This window comes from Artemia sp. Qi Xiang Cuo, chromosome 12, assembly GCF_049724085.1.
Source record: "Artemia sp. Qi Xiang Cuo chromosome 12, ASM4972408v1, whole genome shotgun sequence".
NCBI lineage: Eukaryota > Metazoa > Arthropoda > Branchiopoda > Anostraca > Artemiidae > Artemia > Artemia sp. Qi Xiang Cuo.
The window spans coordinates 13,192,597-13,209,379 of NC_142805.1; the positions used below are offsets into that span (position 1 = coordinate 13,192,597).

General features: G+C 34.2%; 1 protein-coding gene across 2 annotated transcripts in view; it reads right to left on the reverse strand.

The window, feature by feature from the left end:
- Window positions 1-5,297: 5,297 nt before the first annotated feature.
- Window positions 5,298-16,783, reverse strand: part of LOC148945802 (uncharacterized) — a 36,308-nt gene continuing 24,822 nt past the window's right edge. For both annotated transcript variants that reach the window (XM_089098464.1, XM_089098465.1), the window contains exons 3-4: window positions 11,690-11,860; window positions 5,298-9,674 (exon numbers count right to left, since the gene is read on the reverse strand). In XM_089098464.1, coding sequence (XP_088954590.1) covers window positions 8,695-9,674; window positions 11,690-11,860 — 1,151 coding nt within the window. In that variant the 3' untranslated portion in view covers window positions 5,298-8,694. The remainder of the gene's footprint in view (window positions 9,675-11,689; window positions 11,861-16,783) is intronic.

A 16,783-nucleotide genomic window follows, 5' to 3' on the forward strand; every position in this document is an offset into this window, starting at 1 on the left:
AAAAAAAAAGAAAATGAATGGCAGCTCCTCAAGACGTACTTCAACCATCAAGTACCGTTTGAAAACCTCGCAGGGACTGTTGGTGGTTTGCAAATCTTTGTTTTTGAACAGGCTTTGCGTGGGTGAGTGGCAGGTTAGGAATTAGACATCAGCTGCTGCAGCAGTGGGCATCCATCAATCAAGTGATCCTTATCACCCATCAAACTTACACGAATGGATACAAGGAAATCCGCTGGTTTTGCAGAACGTAGAGTTTGTTCTGAAATTCTTGGAAGATCTACCAAAGCCTGCCTCATACTATTGTAGGTCTTGGGACTCTAAAAAACATTTTGAGTATCCCTTTGGATCTTTGACTGAAGTCTTCTCTGCTTACCAGACAGAAGCAGAGAAGCTTGGAAAAGATACTGTTGGCATTAGTGCGTTCAGAGAACTTTTAAAAGACAAAGGTTTGGCCATTTTCAAACCAAAAAAAGACCAGTGTGTTGTTTGCATTGCAAAAAAGCTTGGAAATTCTAATGAGGGAGCATATCAGCAACACATGACATGTAAAGAACATGCTAGGTCTGCCAAGAAGAAAGACAAAGACAATGCAAGTAAAATTGCAGGCAGAACTGTTGTCAAGACACACGATTTGCAGTTGACCCTTCTATGTCCCCGAATTAAGGCTTCATCCCTTTACTGGAAAAGAAAAGTTGTCATTCACAACTGGACTTCATACGACCTAGTCTCGTTCGATACACTGAATATAATGTGTGATGAGACGAAGGACAGTTGAAGGCTTCAGAATTCCCTACTTGCGTTGTAAAAAGACTGGACGACTTGCGTGGAACTTACCCTAATGCAAAGACGATTCTCTTGGGGAGTGACGATTGTAGTTACCAAAACCAGAATACTGTTATGTCGAATGCTTTGATAAACTAAGCATTTGAGAAAAACATTACGATAGTTCAGAAATATCTTGAAAAGGGGCATACACAAATGGAATGCGACAGCGTGCATAAAAAAATTGAAGTTCGCTGCCAAGATCGCGATATTTATCTTCCATCTGGGTATGTGTCCAAGATAAAGTTAGCTCGTAAAAATCCATTTCCGTATCGCGTGATACAAGCTGATCACGATTTGTTCAGCGATTTTTCTGATTTGAAGTATTTTCCTGACTATCACCCAGGTTCGAGAAAGGGTCACCCCACAGTGAATGATATGGTTGCTTACAAGTATACTCCAGGAATGCTTGTCGTGTACAAACTGTGCCATGGTGATGAGTGGTTTGTTTTTCCAAAAAAAAAACAATGAAGAAACCAAAGAAATAAATATCTACGTTATCTCGTGGATCTGCTACCGGTGTTACCAAAAGACTGCCATGGTTTCTATGTTGGGACTCAAGCTAAAGGCTGTTAAATGTTGCCTTAAGGAATGCTAGTTTTTTCTTACCTACTTTTGGGAACAGCAATGTCTTTTTTTTTATAAATTAAATAGCCCAGGCGCCATGCATTTTTTTCTTACCCACGTTGAAAAAAAATTTGATTTTTCTATGATTTTCAGTATTCATTTCAAACAATAGCTTAGTGGCAATGTGATTTTTCTAATCAAATTTGAAAAATAAAAGAATATTTGTTGTTTTTGTGAATGAAAGGTACCATGCCTTGCCGTTCTTAGTTGGCGTACTAACGTGCGTCAGGGTGCAGTAATCAAAACTGCTAAATCTGTGTAGACCCACATCCCGAATAATAACGCTAAGTTGAATACGGCTCTATTTTTTGTGAGCCACGCTACTACACCGTAGTACCGGCAACTAATCGCGTTGATACATCCTAAGACGCGTCAGTAAACATATTAAGACAACGCTTTTGACAACACCTGGGTTCACACTTATACAAAGGGACAAAAACTGTTCAGCAGCTTTTTGATCAACGATCTTACTCGTCTCGGATACGTTTCATATAAAGTCGTGCTCGATTTAGCTTGACACAATTGGTCGTAACTGTAGGTTTGGCTTGTGGATTTTGGGAAGTCCATATAATTTAGGGCACAAGGAACTGTGTGGCAGGCATTTGTAATAAAGTTGAGGTGTAATTTTTCCTTCGTCCTACAAGCACTTTAATTTGTTCTTAAAATTATTTGTTTAAGAGTCTGTCGGATTATATGATAGGAACTGCCACGCAGTTCCTTGTGCCCTAAATTATATGGACTTCCCAAAATCCATTAGTCAAACCTACCGTTACGACCAATTCTGTCAAGTACAAGGTCACCGAGAAGTTTTTTGAGCAACTGGTTAGTGTCAATCTGTAAACCAATTCTGTCTACATATATTTCGTACATTAAGAATTCTTCTTATTTGGTTGAAAAACTAAAAAAAGCGGAAATTTCTTCAAGTTATTGCTTTCAAGCTTTCACATTGTATTAATGTACACAAATAGTGAAGTAGAAGCAGCCGAAACTTCTAGAAAGAAAGCTATTAAGAAATGTGTACTTGATTAGTGGTAAAACAGATTTGGAAGTTTCTGTAATTATGTATTTAGTAAGGTTGTGCAATATGTTCTCTTATTTTTTTTTTTCAATTTAGAAAGGGATTTTTCGGACAATTAAATGGTTTACCGATTGGGGCCCCTTTATCTCCATTATTAGCTAATATTTTTGTGGAAAATATTGAAACAACTGCGATAGATTCATATTTTTTTACACATTTTTGGGACCGGTATATGGATGACGTAATTTCAGTACGGGATTATGGGAGGAGGAATTAAAAGAATTTTTGGAACATCTTAATCGTTTGGGGTGATTTAAAGTTTACTGTTGAATTAGAAGATAATGGGAGACTTCCTTTTCTTGATGTTCTTCTTTTAAAAAATGATAATAATCAGAATTTTAAAATTTACAGAAAACCGACTAATAACAATAGATTTTTGTCATATACAGTAGCTCCGGTCACGCTCGCCAAGTAAAAAATTTGTTTGATCAGTTCTTTAACTGACCGGATCTTTAGTATTTTCTCTACAAAATTTTTTGAGGAGGACTTGTCTTTTCTAAGAAAAACAATAATAAGTAACATGTATCCACAGTGTTTAATAAACCAGACTTTTTCAAAAAGAAGAAAAAAGTCTTTAAGAGATTTCTAGGGAAGTCTTGGAGACAACTCGGGAGAAGGTTTTTTGTTCATTACCATATGTACGCAGGCTAAGTGAAAAAACTTAAACGAAATTTACAGAGTAGTGGTCTATGATAGCTTAAGAGTAATAATACTTTTGGTAGTTTTCTAAATTCTGGGAAGGATCTAACTTCGTTGGGGCAACAAAGTGGGGTTTATCAGATCCCATGTACTTGCGGAAGCTCATATGTGGGACGTACTAACCAGAATTTGGAAATGAGATAATTACCCTGTCTCTTAAAAGGATTTTATCCCTATTTGAATTTTTATTTGTCGTCATGGAAAGGCAGTGTGGTCTCCAAAATTATCTAAAAACCTTATATACTCCTGGGGCATAATTTAAAACTCTGGGGGATTCTGTCCTCCCCAATATCTTTGGACTATTTTTTGAACAAACGGCTATCTTAAAATTTTTATCGGATGCATTTGTGGAAAATACAACGTAGGGGGCTGGTCCCGATCAAATTGACTCTTGAAAAAGGAACTAGAACATCTGATTTCCAATCCAATTAGCCCCCTCCGGAGTTTATACGACTACCTTTCCCATATACCCTCGGGGCATAACTTACAACGCTTTCGCTGAGGGCTGTGGGGTTGTCATTCTCAAAGACATAATTTTCAGATATTTCAACTACGTTGAGCAAAATGACTACGCTGAGCTCAAAATTTTGATTAGATGTGTTTTGGTAATTAATAGGTGGATGGGGGGGGGCTTGTTGCCCTTGAATTGCTTTTGACTATTAAAAGGCTCTTTCAATTTTCTATCGAATGAGCATTTTTTTAAGTTTCTACGACAACAAATAGCCATCTCAAAATTTCTATCAGATGCATTTTGAGAAAATACGAGGTATAGGGGAGGCAGGGTATCCGCCCTCCCATCACTTTCAATCTAAAAAAGAGTATTAGAAAATCTGATTACCAATCCAATGAGCCCCCTCCGAAGTTTATATGACAACCCTCTCAATTGAAACCTTATATGTCTTCAGGGCATGACTTACAGCATTTGCCATGAGGGTTGTAGGGGGGGGGGGTGTCATCCTCAGACTTAATTTCCAGACCTTTTAACTACACTGAACAAAATGGCTATCTCAAAATTTTGATTGGATGTGTTTGGGGAAATGATGGACGTAGAAGGGTGGGGGGTTAGTTGCCTTCCGATCACTTTCGACTATTAAACGGGGTACTAGTCCCTACAATTTCCAACCAAATGAGTCTTTTTCGAGGTTTCTACGACAACAAATTGCCATCTCAAAATTTCTATCACATGCATTTTGGGAAATACTAGGTGTGGGGGGATATACACCCTCCTATCACTGAATCTTAAAAGAGGCACTAGAGCTTTTAATTAACAATAGAATGATGCCCCCTCGAAAGTTTATACAATCACCTTTTCTGTACAAACCTTATATGACCCCAGGACATAACTTATAACCCTTGCACTGAGGGTTCTGGGGGGGGGTGTCATCCTCAAATACATAATTTTCAGACCTTTCAACTACGTTGAAGAAAATGGCTATCTCAAAATTTTGATTGGATGCGTTTAGGAGAATAGTGTGAGTGGGAGGGGGGTTACTTGCCCTCCAATCACTTCCGACTAATGACGCAGTAAGTTTTAGACTTTTACAGTTAGGGAAGAAAGTAGTACCCATACCCTTCTTTGAAAGAAGGGTATGGCCATACCGTTCTGGCTAAGTGGACGCGCGCTGGGCTGAGAATTCGAGAATTCGAGTTCGATCCCTGGTGTGGTCAGTTTCTTGGTTTGGGACGCGGGTCAGTGGTGTGACCCTGTAAGCTTAGCCAGAGTCAACCCAGCTCTAAATGGGTACCTGGAGAAATCTGGGGAAGGTAAAACAGGAAGGGTTTGCGAAAGCATAGGTTGGCTGGCCCCCAGCCCCCCATTGCATTTCCTGGCTGAAGGGCCACGAAACGGAGATCAGCACCGCCGGTTTGGACCTTAAGGGTCTAGTGCCGCATCCTTTACCTTTACCTTCTTTGAAAGAAGATCTTCTTCATTTATATTAGTACTTGGCGTATATTTGTTTGCTATGATTGTTTATTTAATTTCTGTTCGTTTTGGGTTTCATTTATGCTTCATTAGTAAAATACTTTTGTTCGCTTTAAGCTTGATTTGCTTATTCAATTTAGTCTCTACTCATTGTAAGATTTATTTATTCATTTATATTAGTACAACGATATCAATACAAAACCAGAAAAATGGAACAAGAGGCACAATGCAAGATGATATAAGAAAACTAGAAATAATATTTTTTTTCTAAGGAACCCCAAAAACAATTGACCCCCCTCCATTTAAGCTACTCCATCTAGGTAATAAGACTCCAGCCTAATGCAGGTTAGGTTTGACTTACTTTTAGTTTTAATGACGAAAAATTCTGATTTTCACCTTCTCTTCCTGGCTTGATTACCCACCAAGGCAATATTGAAACTATATACAAGGAAAAACAACAAAAACAACGTTTCTTTTCTTGAAAAGAAAAACAACATTTCAGATACAAAACAAAAGCGGAAAAGAAGACGGTTCAGAAAAAACAGTTTCTAAGCTAGAGCATACTATCAAATGTAACTCCAAATCTCATGTTTTTGTGCATAATTCGAAAAAAGGGATGTACTTCTTGAGTGATATTTTCTTTATAAAATAACATATCAATTGTTTAATAAAAGCTTGATAAAATTCTAATTTTTTGTTTATGTATTTATAAGTGTGCTTAGGCTTTGTGGAAATTAAAAAAAAAAGTTTTCTTAAGGATTGCTGACAAAAATTTTCCTGTAAGCACAAAATTACATAAGACAAGAAGTTTTCCTCTAGCATGATTCTTTGATAAATCAAACAAGAGCATTTTACTAAGCATATAACTTTCTTAAACACTGACATACACAAAGAGTTTTCCCTCAGTGTGGCTTCTTAGATGATACGATAAGACGGAACTTGAAGTAAAAGATTTCTTACATATATTACACTTGAAAGATTTTTTTCCAGCATGAGTTCTTTGATGAATAAATAGGGTGGCTTTTTGGCGGAATGTTTTGTCATATATATCACATTCACAAGGATTTTCTCCAGTACAAGTTCTTTGATGATCATTTCAACTGACACTTGAAATAAAACATTTCTTACATTTATCTTATCCGAATGGTTTTTATCCAGTATGAGTTCGTTGGTGATTATATAAACCGGATCTTGAAGCAAAAATTATTTTTACATTTATCACATTCAAAAGGTTTTTCGCCACAATGAGTTCGTTGATGATAGGATAAAATGGCACTTGAAGTAAAAGACCTCGAAATGTTGAACAGACACTCTAAGTGGTTACATTAACCAGATGTTAAAAAAGGTTCAAGGAGGGGGGGGGGGGGCTGGTTACTCTCCAATCACTTTGGAATTTAAAAAAGGTAACAAAACTCTTAAGTTTCAAATTAAAAGAGCACCCTCCAAATTTTATACAACCACGAGGGGCAAGGATTGAGAGGGGACAGCCTCATCTATACGAAATCAATTCTGTGTGCTGATAGTACTTGTTATTATTTCTTCAATACCAGAAAAAGAAATTCATCTTTTGTTTTGGTTGTCTTATCAGCTTTGAGCTTCTAGGGATAGTTAGCTACGCAGATATTAAAAAATTCAATAAAGGTATTGTCTGAAAAGACAGGTGGAGTTGAGTAAGTCAAAAGACTGTACTCATCAGTCATTTCTTATTAACTGCAATGGAAATTGAGTTTAAACTTCAAAGAAGCATTGGATATCAATTGGACCTCAAATTCTGATTTAAGGGAGGGACTGAGAGGAACCGAAAGACAATGTGTGTCTAGTCCTCAAAATAAGAAGGGCAGAGTCACTCTTATTTGTAAAAGTTGGCTGGCCTTAAGATACTATAATAATCTGAATTAATTAATATAAACAGTTGATTGATAGTAATATTTAACTTAAAAAAGAATTCGGTTGAAAAAGAAATTTTGGGTCCAAAGTTTCAAATAACAGAAAACAAAACACTTGTCTACTAAACAGAAAATATATTCTGATGGCAACGTCATCGTTGTGGGTTTTCTTTGGTTTATCTGTGCCCGACACCTAACCTCCTAGACAAAGGACAACTTCCTAAGAAGACTTATATACACACGTTATAATAGTTGCAAATGTAAACTATCAAAAAGAAGTCAGACATAGCTCTGGTCCAAAAGTAAAATAAAAGTTAAAATATGACAGAATAACAGTCTTTAAGCTTATCTGAATCAATTGCCACCTGACAACGTTGTTATGAAGGCAATACTGTCGTTTTAGTTGGCACAATTGCAGCACCTATTTTTATGATTTAATATAATTCAGGATTTAAGGAAACAAAACAAAAAGGTAATATTGAAAATATATACAAGGAAAAACATAAAAAAACATCTCTTTTCTTGAAAAGAAAAACAACATTTCAGATACAAAACAAACGTGGAAAAGAAGACGACTCATCCTCTAGCATGATTCTTTCAGGCTTGAGCATGATTCATGCATGATTCTTTCTTGTTTCAATGCTCAAACAAGAGCATTTTAATAAGCATATAAAGTTTTTACACACTGACATACACAAAGGGTTTTCCCTCAGGGTGGCTTCTTAGATGATAAGATAACACGGCACTAGAAATAAAACACTTCTTACATATATTACACTCGAAAGATTTTTCTCCAGTAAGAGTTCTTTGATGAATAAATATGTCTACGTTTTGGCGGAATGTTTTGTCACATATATCACATGCAAAAAGTTTTCTACAGTATGGGCTCTTGGATTATTAGACAAAACGGAACTATAAGTAAAACATTTTTTGCATATATCAAATTCCAAAGGTTATTCTCCAGTTTGTGTTCTTTGATGAATAATTAGTTTGGGCTTTTGGGTATATGTTTCGTCATATATATTACATTCGAAAGGTTTGTCTCCACTAAGAGTTCTTTGATGATTGGATAAAATGGAACTTGAAGTAAAACATTTCTTACATACATCACATTCGAAAGGTTTTTCTCCAGTAAGAGTTCTTTGATGATTAGATAAAATGGTACTGGAAGTGAAATATTTCTTACATATATCACATTCAAAAGGTTTCTCTCCAGTATGAGTTCTTCTGTGATAAGATAATCCGGAACTTCCTGTATAACATTTGTTACATTTATCACATTCTAAAGGTTTTTCTCCAGTATGAGTTTTTTGATGAATATATAGGTCTACTTTTTGGCGGAATCTTTTGTCACATTATCACATGTAATAGGTTTTTCTACAGTATGGGCTCTTCGATGATTAGACAAAACGGAACTATAAGTAAAACATTTTTTGCATATATCAAATTCCAAAGGTTATTCTCCAGTTTGTGTTCTTTGATGAATAATTAGTTTGGGCTTTTGGGTATATGTTTCGTCATATATATTTCATTCGAAAGGTTTTTCTCCACGAGTTCTTTGATGATTGGATAAAATGGAACTTGGAGTAAACATTTCTTACATACATCACATTCGAAAGGTTTTTCTCCAGTATAAGTTTTTTGATTAATATATGGGTCTACTTTTTGGCGGAATCTTTCGTCACATTATCACATGAAAAAGGTTTTTCTACAGTATGGGCTCTTCGATGATTAGACAAAACGGAACTAAAAGTAAAACATTTTTTACATATGTCACATTTGAAAGGTTTTTCCCCAGTATGAGTTCTTTGATGAATAACTAGGTTGCTTTTTTGGCGGAATGTTTTGTCACATATATCACATGGAAAAGGTTTTTCTCCAGTATGAGTTCTTTTGTGATTAGATAAACTGGAACTTCCTGTATAACATTTCTTACATATATCACATTCAAAAGGTTTCTCTCCAGTATGAGATTTTTGATGAATAAATAGATCCGCTTTTTGGGGAAAAGTTTTCTCACATATATTACATGCAAAAGGTTTTTCTCCAGTATGAATTCTTCGGTGATTAGACAAAACGGAACTATAAGTAAAACACTTTTTACATATATAACATTCGAAAGGTTTTTCCCCAGTATGAGTTCTTTGATGAATAAATAGGTCAGCTTTTCTGCTGAATGTTTTGTCACATATATTACATTTAAAAGGTTTTTCTCCTGTATGAGTTTTTTGATGATCGGATAAACTGCTGCTATGAGTAAAACATTTCTTATATATATCACATTCAAAAGGTTTCTCTCCAGTATGAGATCTTTGATGAATAAATAGATTGGCTTTTTTGCGATAAGTTTTCTCACATATATTACATCCAAAAGGTTTTTCTCCTGTATGAGTTCTTCGATGACGAGATAAATTGGCACTTGTATTAAAGCGTTTCTTACATATATGACATTCGAAAGGTCTTTTTTCAGTATGACAAACCTCCTGTTTTGCTACATCATTTTCAGCAAATGCATATATGTGACTTGGCATCTCATTCTGACAGTTCAGACTCACATCGTTTTTTAGAAATATTCTTGCATGAACTGGTATGCTAAGCATTCCACAGTCTTGTTTGTTCATATCTTTATCGGAAGACGCTGCAACAAGGAGAACTATAATAATATAAAATTCACTCAAAATCACAGACTTGTATTTTTGTTTTTTTTTAATATTTTTTTTCATTTAGCATAAACTCAGCTTTTAGCTTTTTTAGCCTTACACAGTCATCATAAAATTAGTTTTAATTACTCTTCTCGTTATTTAATTTATAAAAGCCAGCATGAGCCGTCATTCTGATATTACTTTGAATCCTTTATTCCTTCTTTTATTCGATAATACAGAATTCTGGTTGTATATCAGTTTACTTAAGGGTGGATTTGTCTAAGAAAAATGTGGTTGTACAATACCACCCATGAACTATATTGACCCTTTTTTTTTATCAATTTATATATTTTTTTTCAACTACGATTTAACAGAGAAAAAAAAACAAGAATCAACTCTAAATGAACTAAATCAAACTATAACATATCAACTATAAAATGCATTGTGCAATACGCAACAATTGTGATAAACCTGAGAACAAATAATTTTTATCTCTCTCTTACGAATCATAAGGCCGCAGGTGGCCAAAGAGGGCTTTTAAAAGAATCCTTAAAATGTTATTAAATAATGTGAAGTCAGTAGTGCGACCTCATGAAGCACACTCCACTTTCAATTCTGTAAAAGAAAATGTTTATGAAGAAGCCCTGTTTTAATTAATTGGATTTTACTTGACTGGATTTTTAATTGAACACCCTATTAGAAAAGGCTTACCCCGGGGACCCCTTCTTAGTCCTCTTCTGTTTAATGTATATATCTCTGAGTTTGCAATTACAGCATGGACCGTTTGGGCTTTATACTGATGACCAGTAATATGGCTGTCAGGCACAAGTGTCCTTGAATTGGTCGGAGATCTTTGATAAGATGTCCACATAATCTCTTGCTTCTCAGAAGCATTAGATTTGTCTATATCCACTTCCAAAACCAAAGCAATCCTATTTACTAGACAAAAACATAGAGCATAATCCAAGCCTTATTTTGAATAGCTCTCTTTTAGATTAGGAATCTTCAGTGAAGTTCTTGAGAATTGTCTTTAGTTCCAAACTAAGGTGGCACGATCACATGAAATAACTCAGGAATAATATTGTCCGGAAGCCGGCTCTACTAAAACGACCTGTATTTTCTAAAGGGGTTCGTCACCTACATCAAAGATTGATGTTTATAAAGTTTATGTAAACTTGAGTGAGTGGCACATAATACACAAGTACGAAAATTCCGTCCCCCTACGGAAATTAAGAAAAAAAAACAAATAAAATTTCTCAAATTTGGGAAAGCCTTATTTTCCACGGGGGGGGGGTATTTTCCATGGGGGGATGTTTTTCACGGGGATTTATTTTCCGGGGGGAGGTATTTTCCAGGGGGGTAATCGCCGGGGGGGGGGGTAAACGCCTAGAACCAATGTTGTTGGTTATCAGATTGCAGATGTTTTTGGAAAAATAGTTGGATCATCCAATAATCAGTGAAAGTCCAGGAAATTCAAAGAGGTGAATGGATCCCTTTCTGGAATCTACAGACCTCGTAAACACATAGAAAAAATAATTCAAATAATCCTTGAGGACTGAACCCCATGTAAATTATCCACTGCTTTGTAGATAGTGCTGCATTAAAACCAAGCGAAACTGAGGCTAGAAGAGAATGATTAAACTACGTACATTGGAAGAGTATTAAGGCAAATGTGCCATGAACGGCATATTGTTTTAATTCAGTATTGCTGAATACATATTTAAAATTTTTTAAGAGTTCTAATGATTTCTAAAAGACATAATGTTCCAAATAAAATTCAGTTTGTCGTTTTATTGAGGGGTTTATTTGGATACAGAATTTTATGTCTCAATAATTAAAACAATCTGGGAATGTTATTTACTAATTTTTTTCAAATGCAACAAATTCGCTCAGATGCAATAAAAGTCAATCTTCCCCCCCACCACCACCACAATTTAACTGAATTTTAAGATACGCCTTCTCATTTTTGGACACGCTAAAAAACAAAAAATGGGGATATCTGCAGAAATACCTTTGTCTCCGTCAATGTTCGACTCCAGTTTAACATGGTCAACATTATGATGACAATCTCCAAAGATGCCAATAGAGGAAGAAAAAAGTTTGGCCTCTTGTTTCATTAATAGCATGGGATGTATGATTCCAAATATATCCTTATCCTCATTTGAGGGCATGTCTTCAGCTTCTACAAAATTAGAGTAAAAAAAAATCAAAATAAAAACGCTCAAAACCAAAATAAGTCGGCTAGTATATAATTTATTCTACCGTAGACTCACTGGACACTTCGTAAATAAATACAAAAGATAAAAAGCATTAGATCTGGAAAAGAAACAATATTATGAGGATAATGGTCAATTATCATAGGCTCTGTCAAAAAGCCTCTTCATCAAGGTTGAACCAATAGCTACTTCCTAGTGAATATCAAACCACCTATAGTAACAGAAAGCTTAGGAAATATTTAGAAAAAAATGTCTAATTAGAAAAATATGGCAAATCATGCTGATTAGTGACTCACCAACAATGATGAGTGGCAAAAAACCTGACTATTATTTTAGATTATGTTAATAGTAAAAGTTTATAAGCAAAAAAAAAATTAATGGTAATTTAAAAAAGAGCTTCAATCTATTAGAATGAAAACCCCTATAGGGAGGTTTTATAATCTTCGGTCTTGAATATCATATTCTTTTAGAAGGTTAAAACCAAAATATTGAAAAAAAAAATATGACAAAAAAGCCAAAGAACAAGAAAAGTATTCCCAAAACGGTGAAAGAAACTTGGTGACAAGCCTACTGCTGTAACATATTTCAAGATGAAAAGATAGTTTTATCATTAGCTTCATTAGTTTAAGATCTATCCATTCAACCTGGTAGAATTAAGATATCACTTGACCTTTGCCTAGGGCAGATTCTAGACTAGGGATGTTCAATCCCATGGCTGCAGGCGGCACTGCAGCCCGCCTAAGATTTATGTGAGGTCCACTAGTAATTTCCTCTTTCATTTTATTTCAAGTGACAATGCGGCCCACTATAATTAAAACTTCAACATCCTAGTTCTAGACTTTCTTTACAAATCCGGATATCGACCTTGCTTTAAGAGGTTCATCCAATTTTCTATCTAGAAAACCATGCATTCCATATTTGAAAAATGTACTTCGAAGACGGATGGAGTTAAATCTTAGCTAGAAAATTATATCATATTGTCATCTATCATATAACATTGAATCGTAACAAAGCTATAATGACTCTGGGCGTATGTATTCTGTCTTGATTTATCCCTCTCCCGGTAGCCTCAGTAGGCAACAATGAAGCGAAATAAATTTAAAGCAAATTTATTAACAATATGTTCATTTTAGTTTTACTGTATTTTACATGAACATTTCTCAGAAATTCCGAAACAGAGTCTGAAACCCTGGCGAATCTTCTGTTTCTTTTCCAATACAAAAGCGGCACTACAATTTTACAGAGGTGTTTAAGTGAACAATGAAAACTTGGAATTCAGCCCTATATTGTATTATTTTCATCCAAACCTTTACATTTTACTATTGGGTATTTCTTGACTAGAGAAAAAATTCAATATCGTATTAAAAATTCAGCTTGATCGTTGTTAAAATTTTGGGACTATGAGTTATAACAGGTTGCTTAGTTTAGCAGCATAGTAATTTTAAAAAACTGAAACAAACTATTGATAATTTTAAAACTATTGACTACCTATATATATATATATATACTACTATTGCTACTACTACTAATAACTCACCGCAGCATCAAGCCGCCTGAGGCCAACACAGCTATGCGCGATCCTCCTCCACCCCAATCTATTCAGAGCCTCCCTTTTTACACCCGCCCACGAAGTTCCCATTTCCTTTAAATCTTTCTTTATGACGTCCTCCCACCCCAGACGGGGACGACCTGCTTTCCGTTTAGCCCTATATGGTTGGCCGAAAAGAACAATCTTCAGCAATCTGTCATCCTTCATCCGCACAACGTGCCCTAACCATCTCAACCTTTCTTTCATTATAGCCCTAGAGAGTGGTATTGAACCACATTTTTCGTATAGCCTATTGTTTGAAATACGGTCAGTCAGGTCAGTACCCAGAACAATACCCAAACAGTACCCAAATACAAAACCAAAACCAAATACAAAACAGAACAGTACCCAAATACAAAACCAGCTGCTAACCTCATTTCCTACCTTAACCGCAGCTCACTGAAATATTTAACCTACTACTTATAAATATATATCACTCACTGAATATATAAGTTATTTACAGAAATATATAACTTACTGACATATTTAACCTACTACTTATAAATATATATAACTCACTGACTATATAAGTTATATACAGAAATATATAACTTACTGACATATTTAACCTACTACTTATAAATAATTATAACTCACTGAATATATAAGTTATATACAGAAATATATAACTCACTGACATATTTAACCAACTACTTATAAATATATATAACTCACTGACTATATAAGTTATATACAGAAATATATAGCTTACTGACATATTTAACCTACTACTTATAAATATATATAACTCACTGAATATATAAGGTATATACAGAAATATATAACTTACTGACATATTTAACCTACCACTTATAAATATATATAACTCACTGAGTATATAAGTTATATACAGAAATATATAACTTACTGACATATTTAACCTACTACTTATAAATATATATAACTCACTGAATATATAAGTTATATACAGAAATATATAACTCACTGACATATTTAACCTACTACTTATAAATATATATAACTCATTGACTATATAAGTTATATAAAGAAATATATAACTTACTGACATATTTAACCTACTTCTTATAAATATATGTAACCCATTGACTAAATAATTTATACACATAAATATACAACTTACTGACATATTTAACCTACATCTTATAAATGTATATAACTCATCGACTGAATAAGTTATATACAGAAATATATAACTTACTGACATATTTAACCTACTACTTATAAATATATACAACTCACTGAATATATAAGTTATATATACTTGAAACCGAAATACTGGCGAAAGTTCCTCTTCCTGTTAAAAAATTCTGATTAAACAATCTCTAATGTCTTCCCCAAGGCTTTTGACATTTCTGTAATCTCGGCCCGGTTTCATATCTAAGCCCCGGCCCTTGTATGGGGTCGGGTCCTTGTCTACTTTTCATTTATATTGAGTAATACAATTCTAGGAATGTGATTTTTGTCCATTCTGAGGATACGCGCTAAGTCACCATCGAACTATGATACGCTAATGTTGGAGTTGTCTTAGATTTATGTACCCTGTGAAAGTTTTGGTATATTGTTTTTTTTTTGCCCCCCCCCCTCACAGTTTAAATATAAACCAAAATTTTGCTATCAATCGACAGACGATAGACGAGATTCAGTTCTATTTATCTACTGAATCTGCTTATATTTTAGAAACTTCGTCTTTAACGTTTTCAAGATTAAAATATTTTAAAATCAAACAGTTCGTGGTGTAAGTAAGGAGCGACATGGCTCAATAGTAACCGGAGCTCTAAAAAACATAATTTTGATACCAATAAATACATCAATCGGGGCTTTATGCTGATTTCAAATACATAAATTTGATTAAGTTTAGTCTTACCCATCAAAGGTTATGAGCCTGAGAAAATTTTTCCTGATTTTCGAAAAAAGAGTGAAACATTCTCTAAAAGTCAAGTGATCATAATGAAAATCACACCATCAGATTTATCGTATTAGAGAACCCAACTATACAAGTTTCAAGCTCCTATCTGCGAAAATGTGGAATTTTGCGTTATTTGCCGGAAGTAAGATAACGGATGCGTGTTGATTTGTTTTGTTTTTTTTCCATGAGTGATCGTATCGACCCAGTGGTCCTAGAATATTTTGAATTGTATTAAGTTTGAATTTTGTCCCAATTCTTTAAGAACGACTCCTGAAACACAAGGAACGTTTAATTAGAACGATAAGAAGCTTTTTTAAAGGTACTAAAAAACTTTAGCGTAAAAAGTGAGGTGTTGAGGAGGAGGCAACCCCCTTGATATACGTAATAATTTCTATACGTTTTAAGTTTTAATGTTGCTCATTACTTTCAGTTGAAAAACATTGTTTTTATATTTATTTAATTGGTTAAAAATTCGTCGAAAAAAGGACAATTTTCCTTGTCTTTTAAGGCAAGTTTAAATCCCTCTCTAAGGTCCCCCCTTCTCTTACCTTCATTTATATTGAGTATTACTATTCTAGGAATTCGAGTTTTGTCTATTCTGAGGATACGTCCTAAGTTACCATCCGACTATGATGCGCCAACGTGCATTATTAAGCTTTTTTGAAAGAATTTACCAAGAGTGAATGAGTGGATTTACCTTATGTGAGGGTGATAGGAGCTAGATTTTTGCCTGGGGGAGAGAACACAGTGGACAAGATTTTGTTAAACTCCATGTTCCAAAATATACCTTGTACTTTTGACATATATTTCTATTAATTTAGGGTTACAGAGTGCAGTTTCTAATTCACTTTCAAATCTGTAGACACAAATATGGCGCATGTTATGACACAATAAGATTTAAAACCATGAACTCTTATGCCCCTTCACAAAATAAAAGCTTGGCGGCCCAAAAAAGTTAAATTTGCCCCTTTGGGCAAAACTACTTATATTGACTTCTAATAAGGACTAGAATTAACAGATATATAGAAAACCACCTTTAGGGGGAGGGGCTTCGAATAAACACAATAAATAAGAGAATTCTATGGAAAGTTACAGATAAGTCACGCGATTCCGGGAAAGGGGTACGCGCCCTAAGCTATATATATATATATATATATATATATATATATATATATATATATATATATATATATATATATATATATATACCTATATATACCTATATATATATATATATATATATATATATATATATATATATATATATATATATATATATATATATATATATATATATATATATATATATATATACACATATATATATTACGCTTATAACTTTACACTTGCATTTATATTTACTACCTATGTTCATATATATTTTACATTTATATTTACTACCTATATTTATGT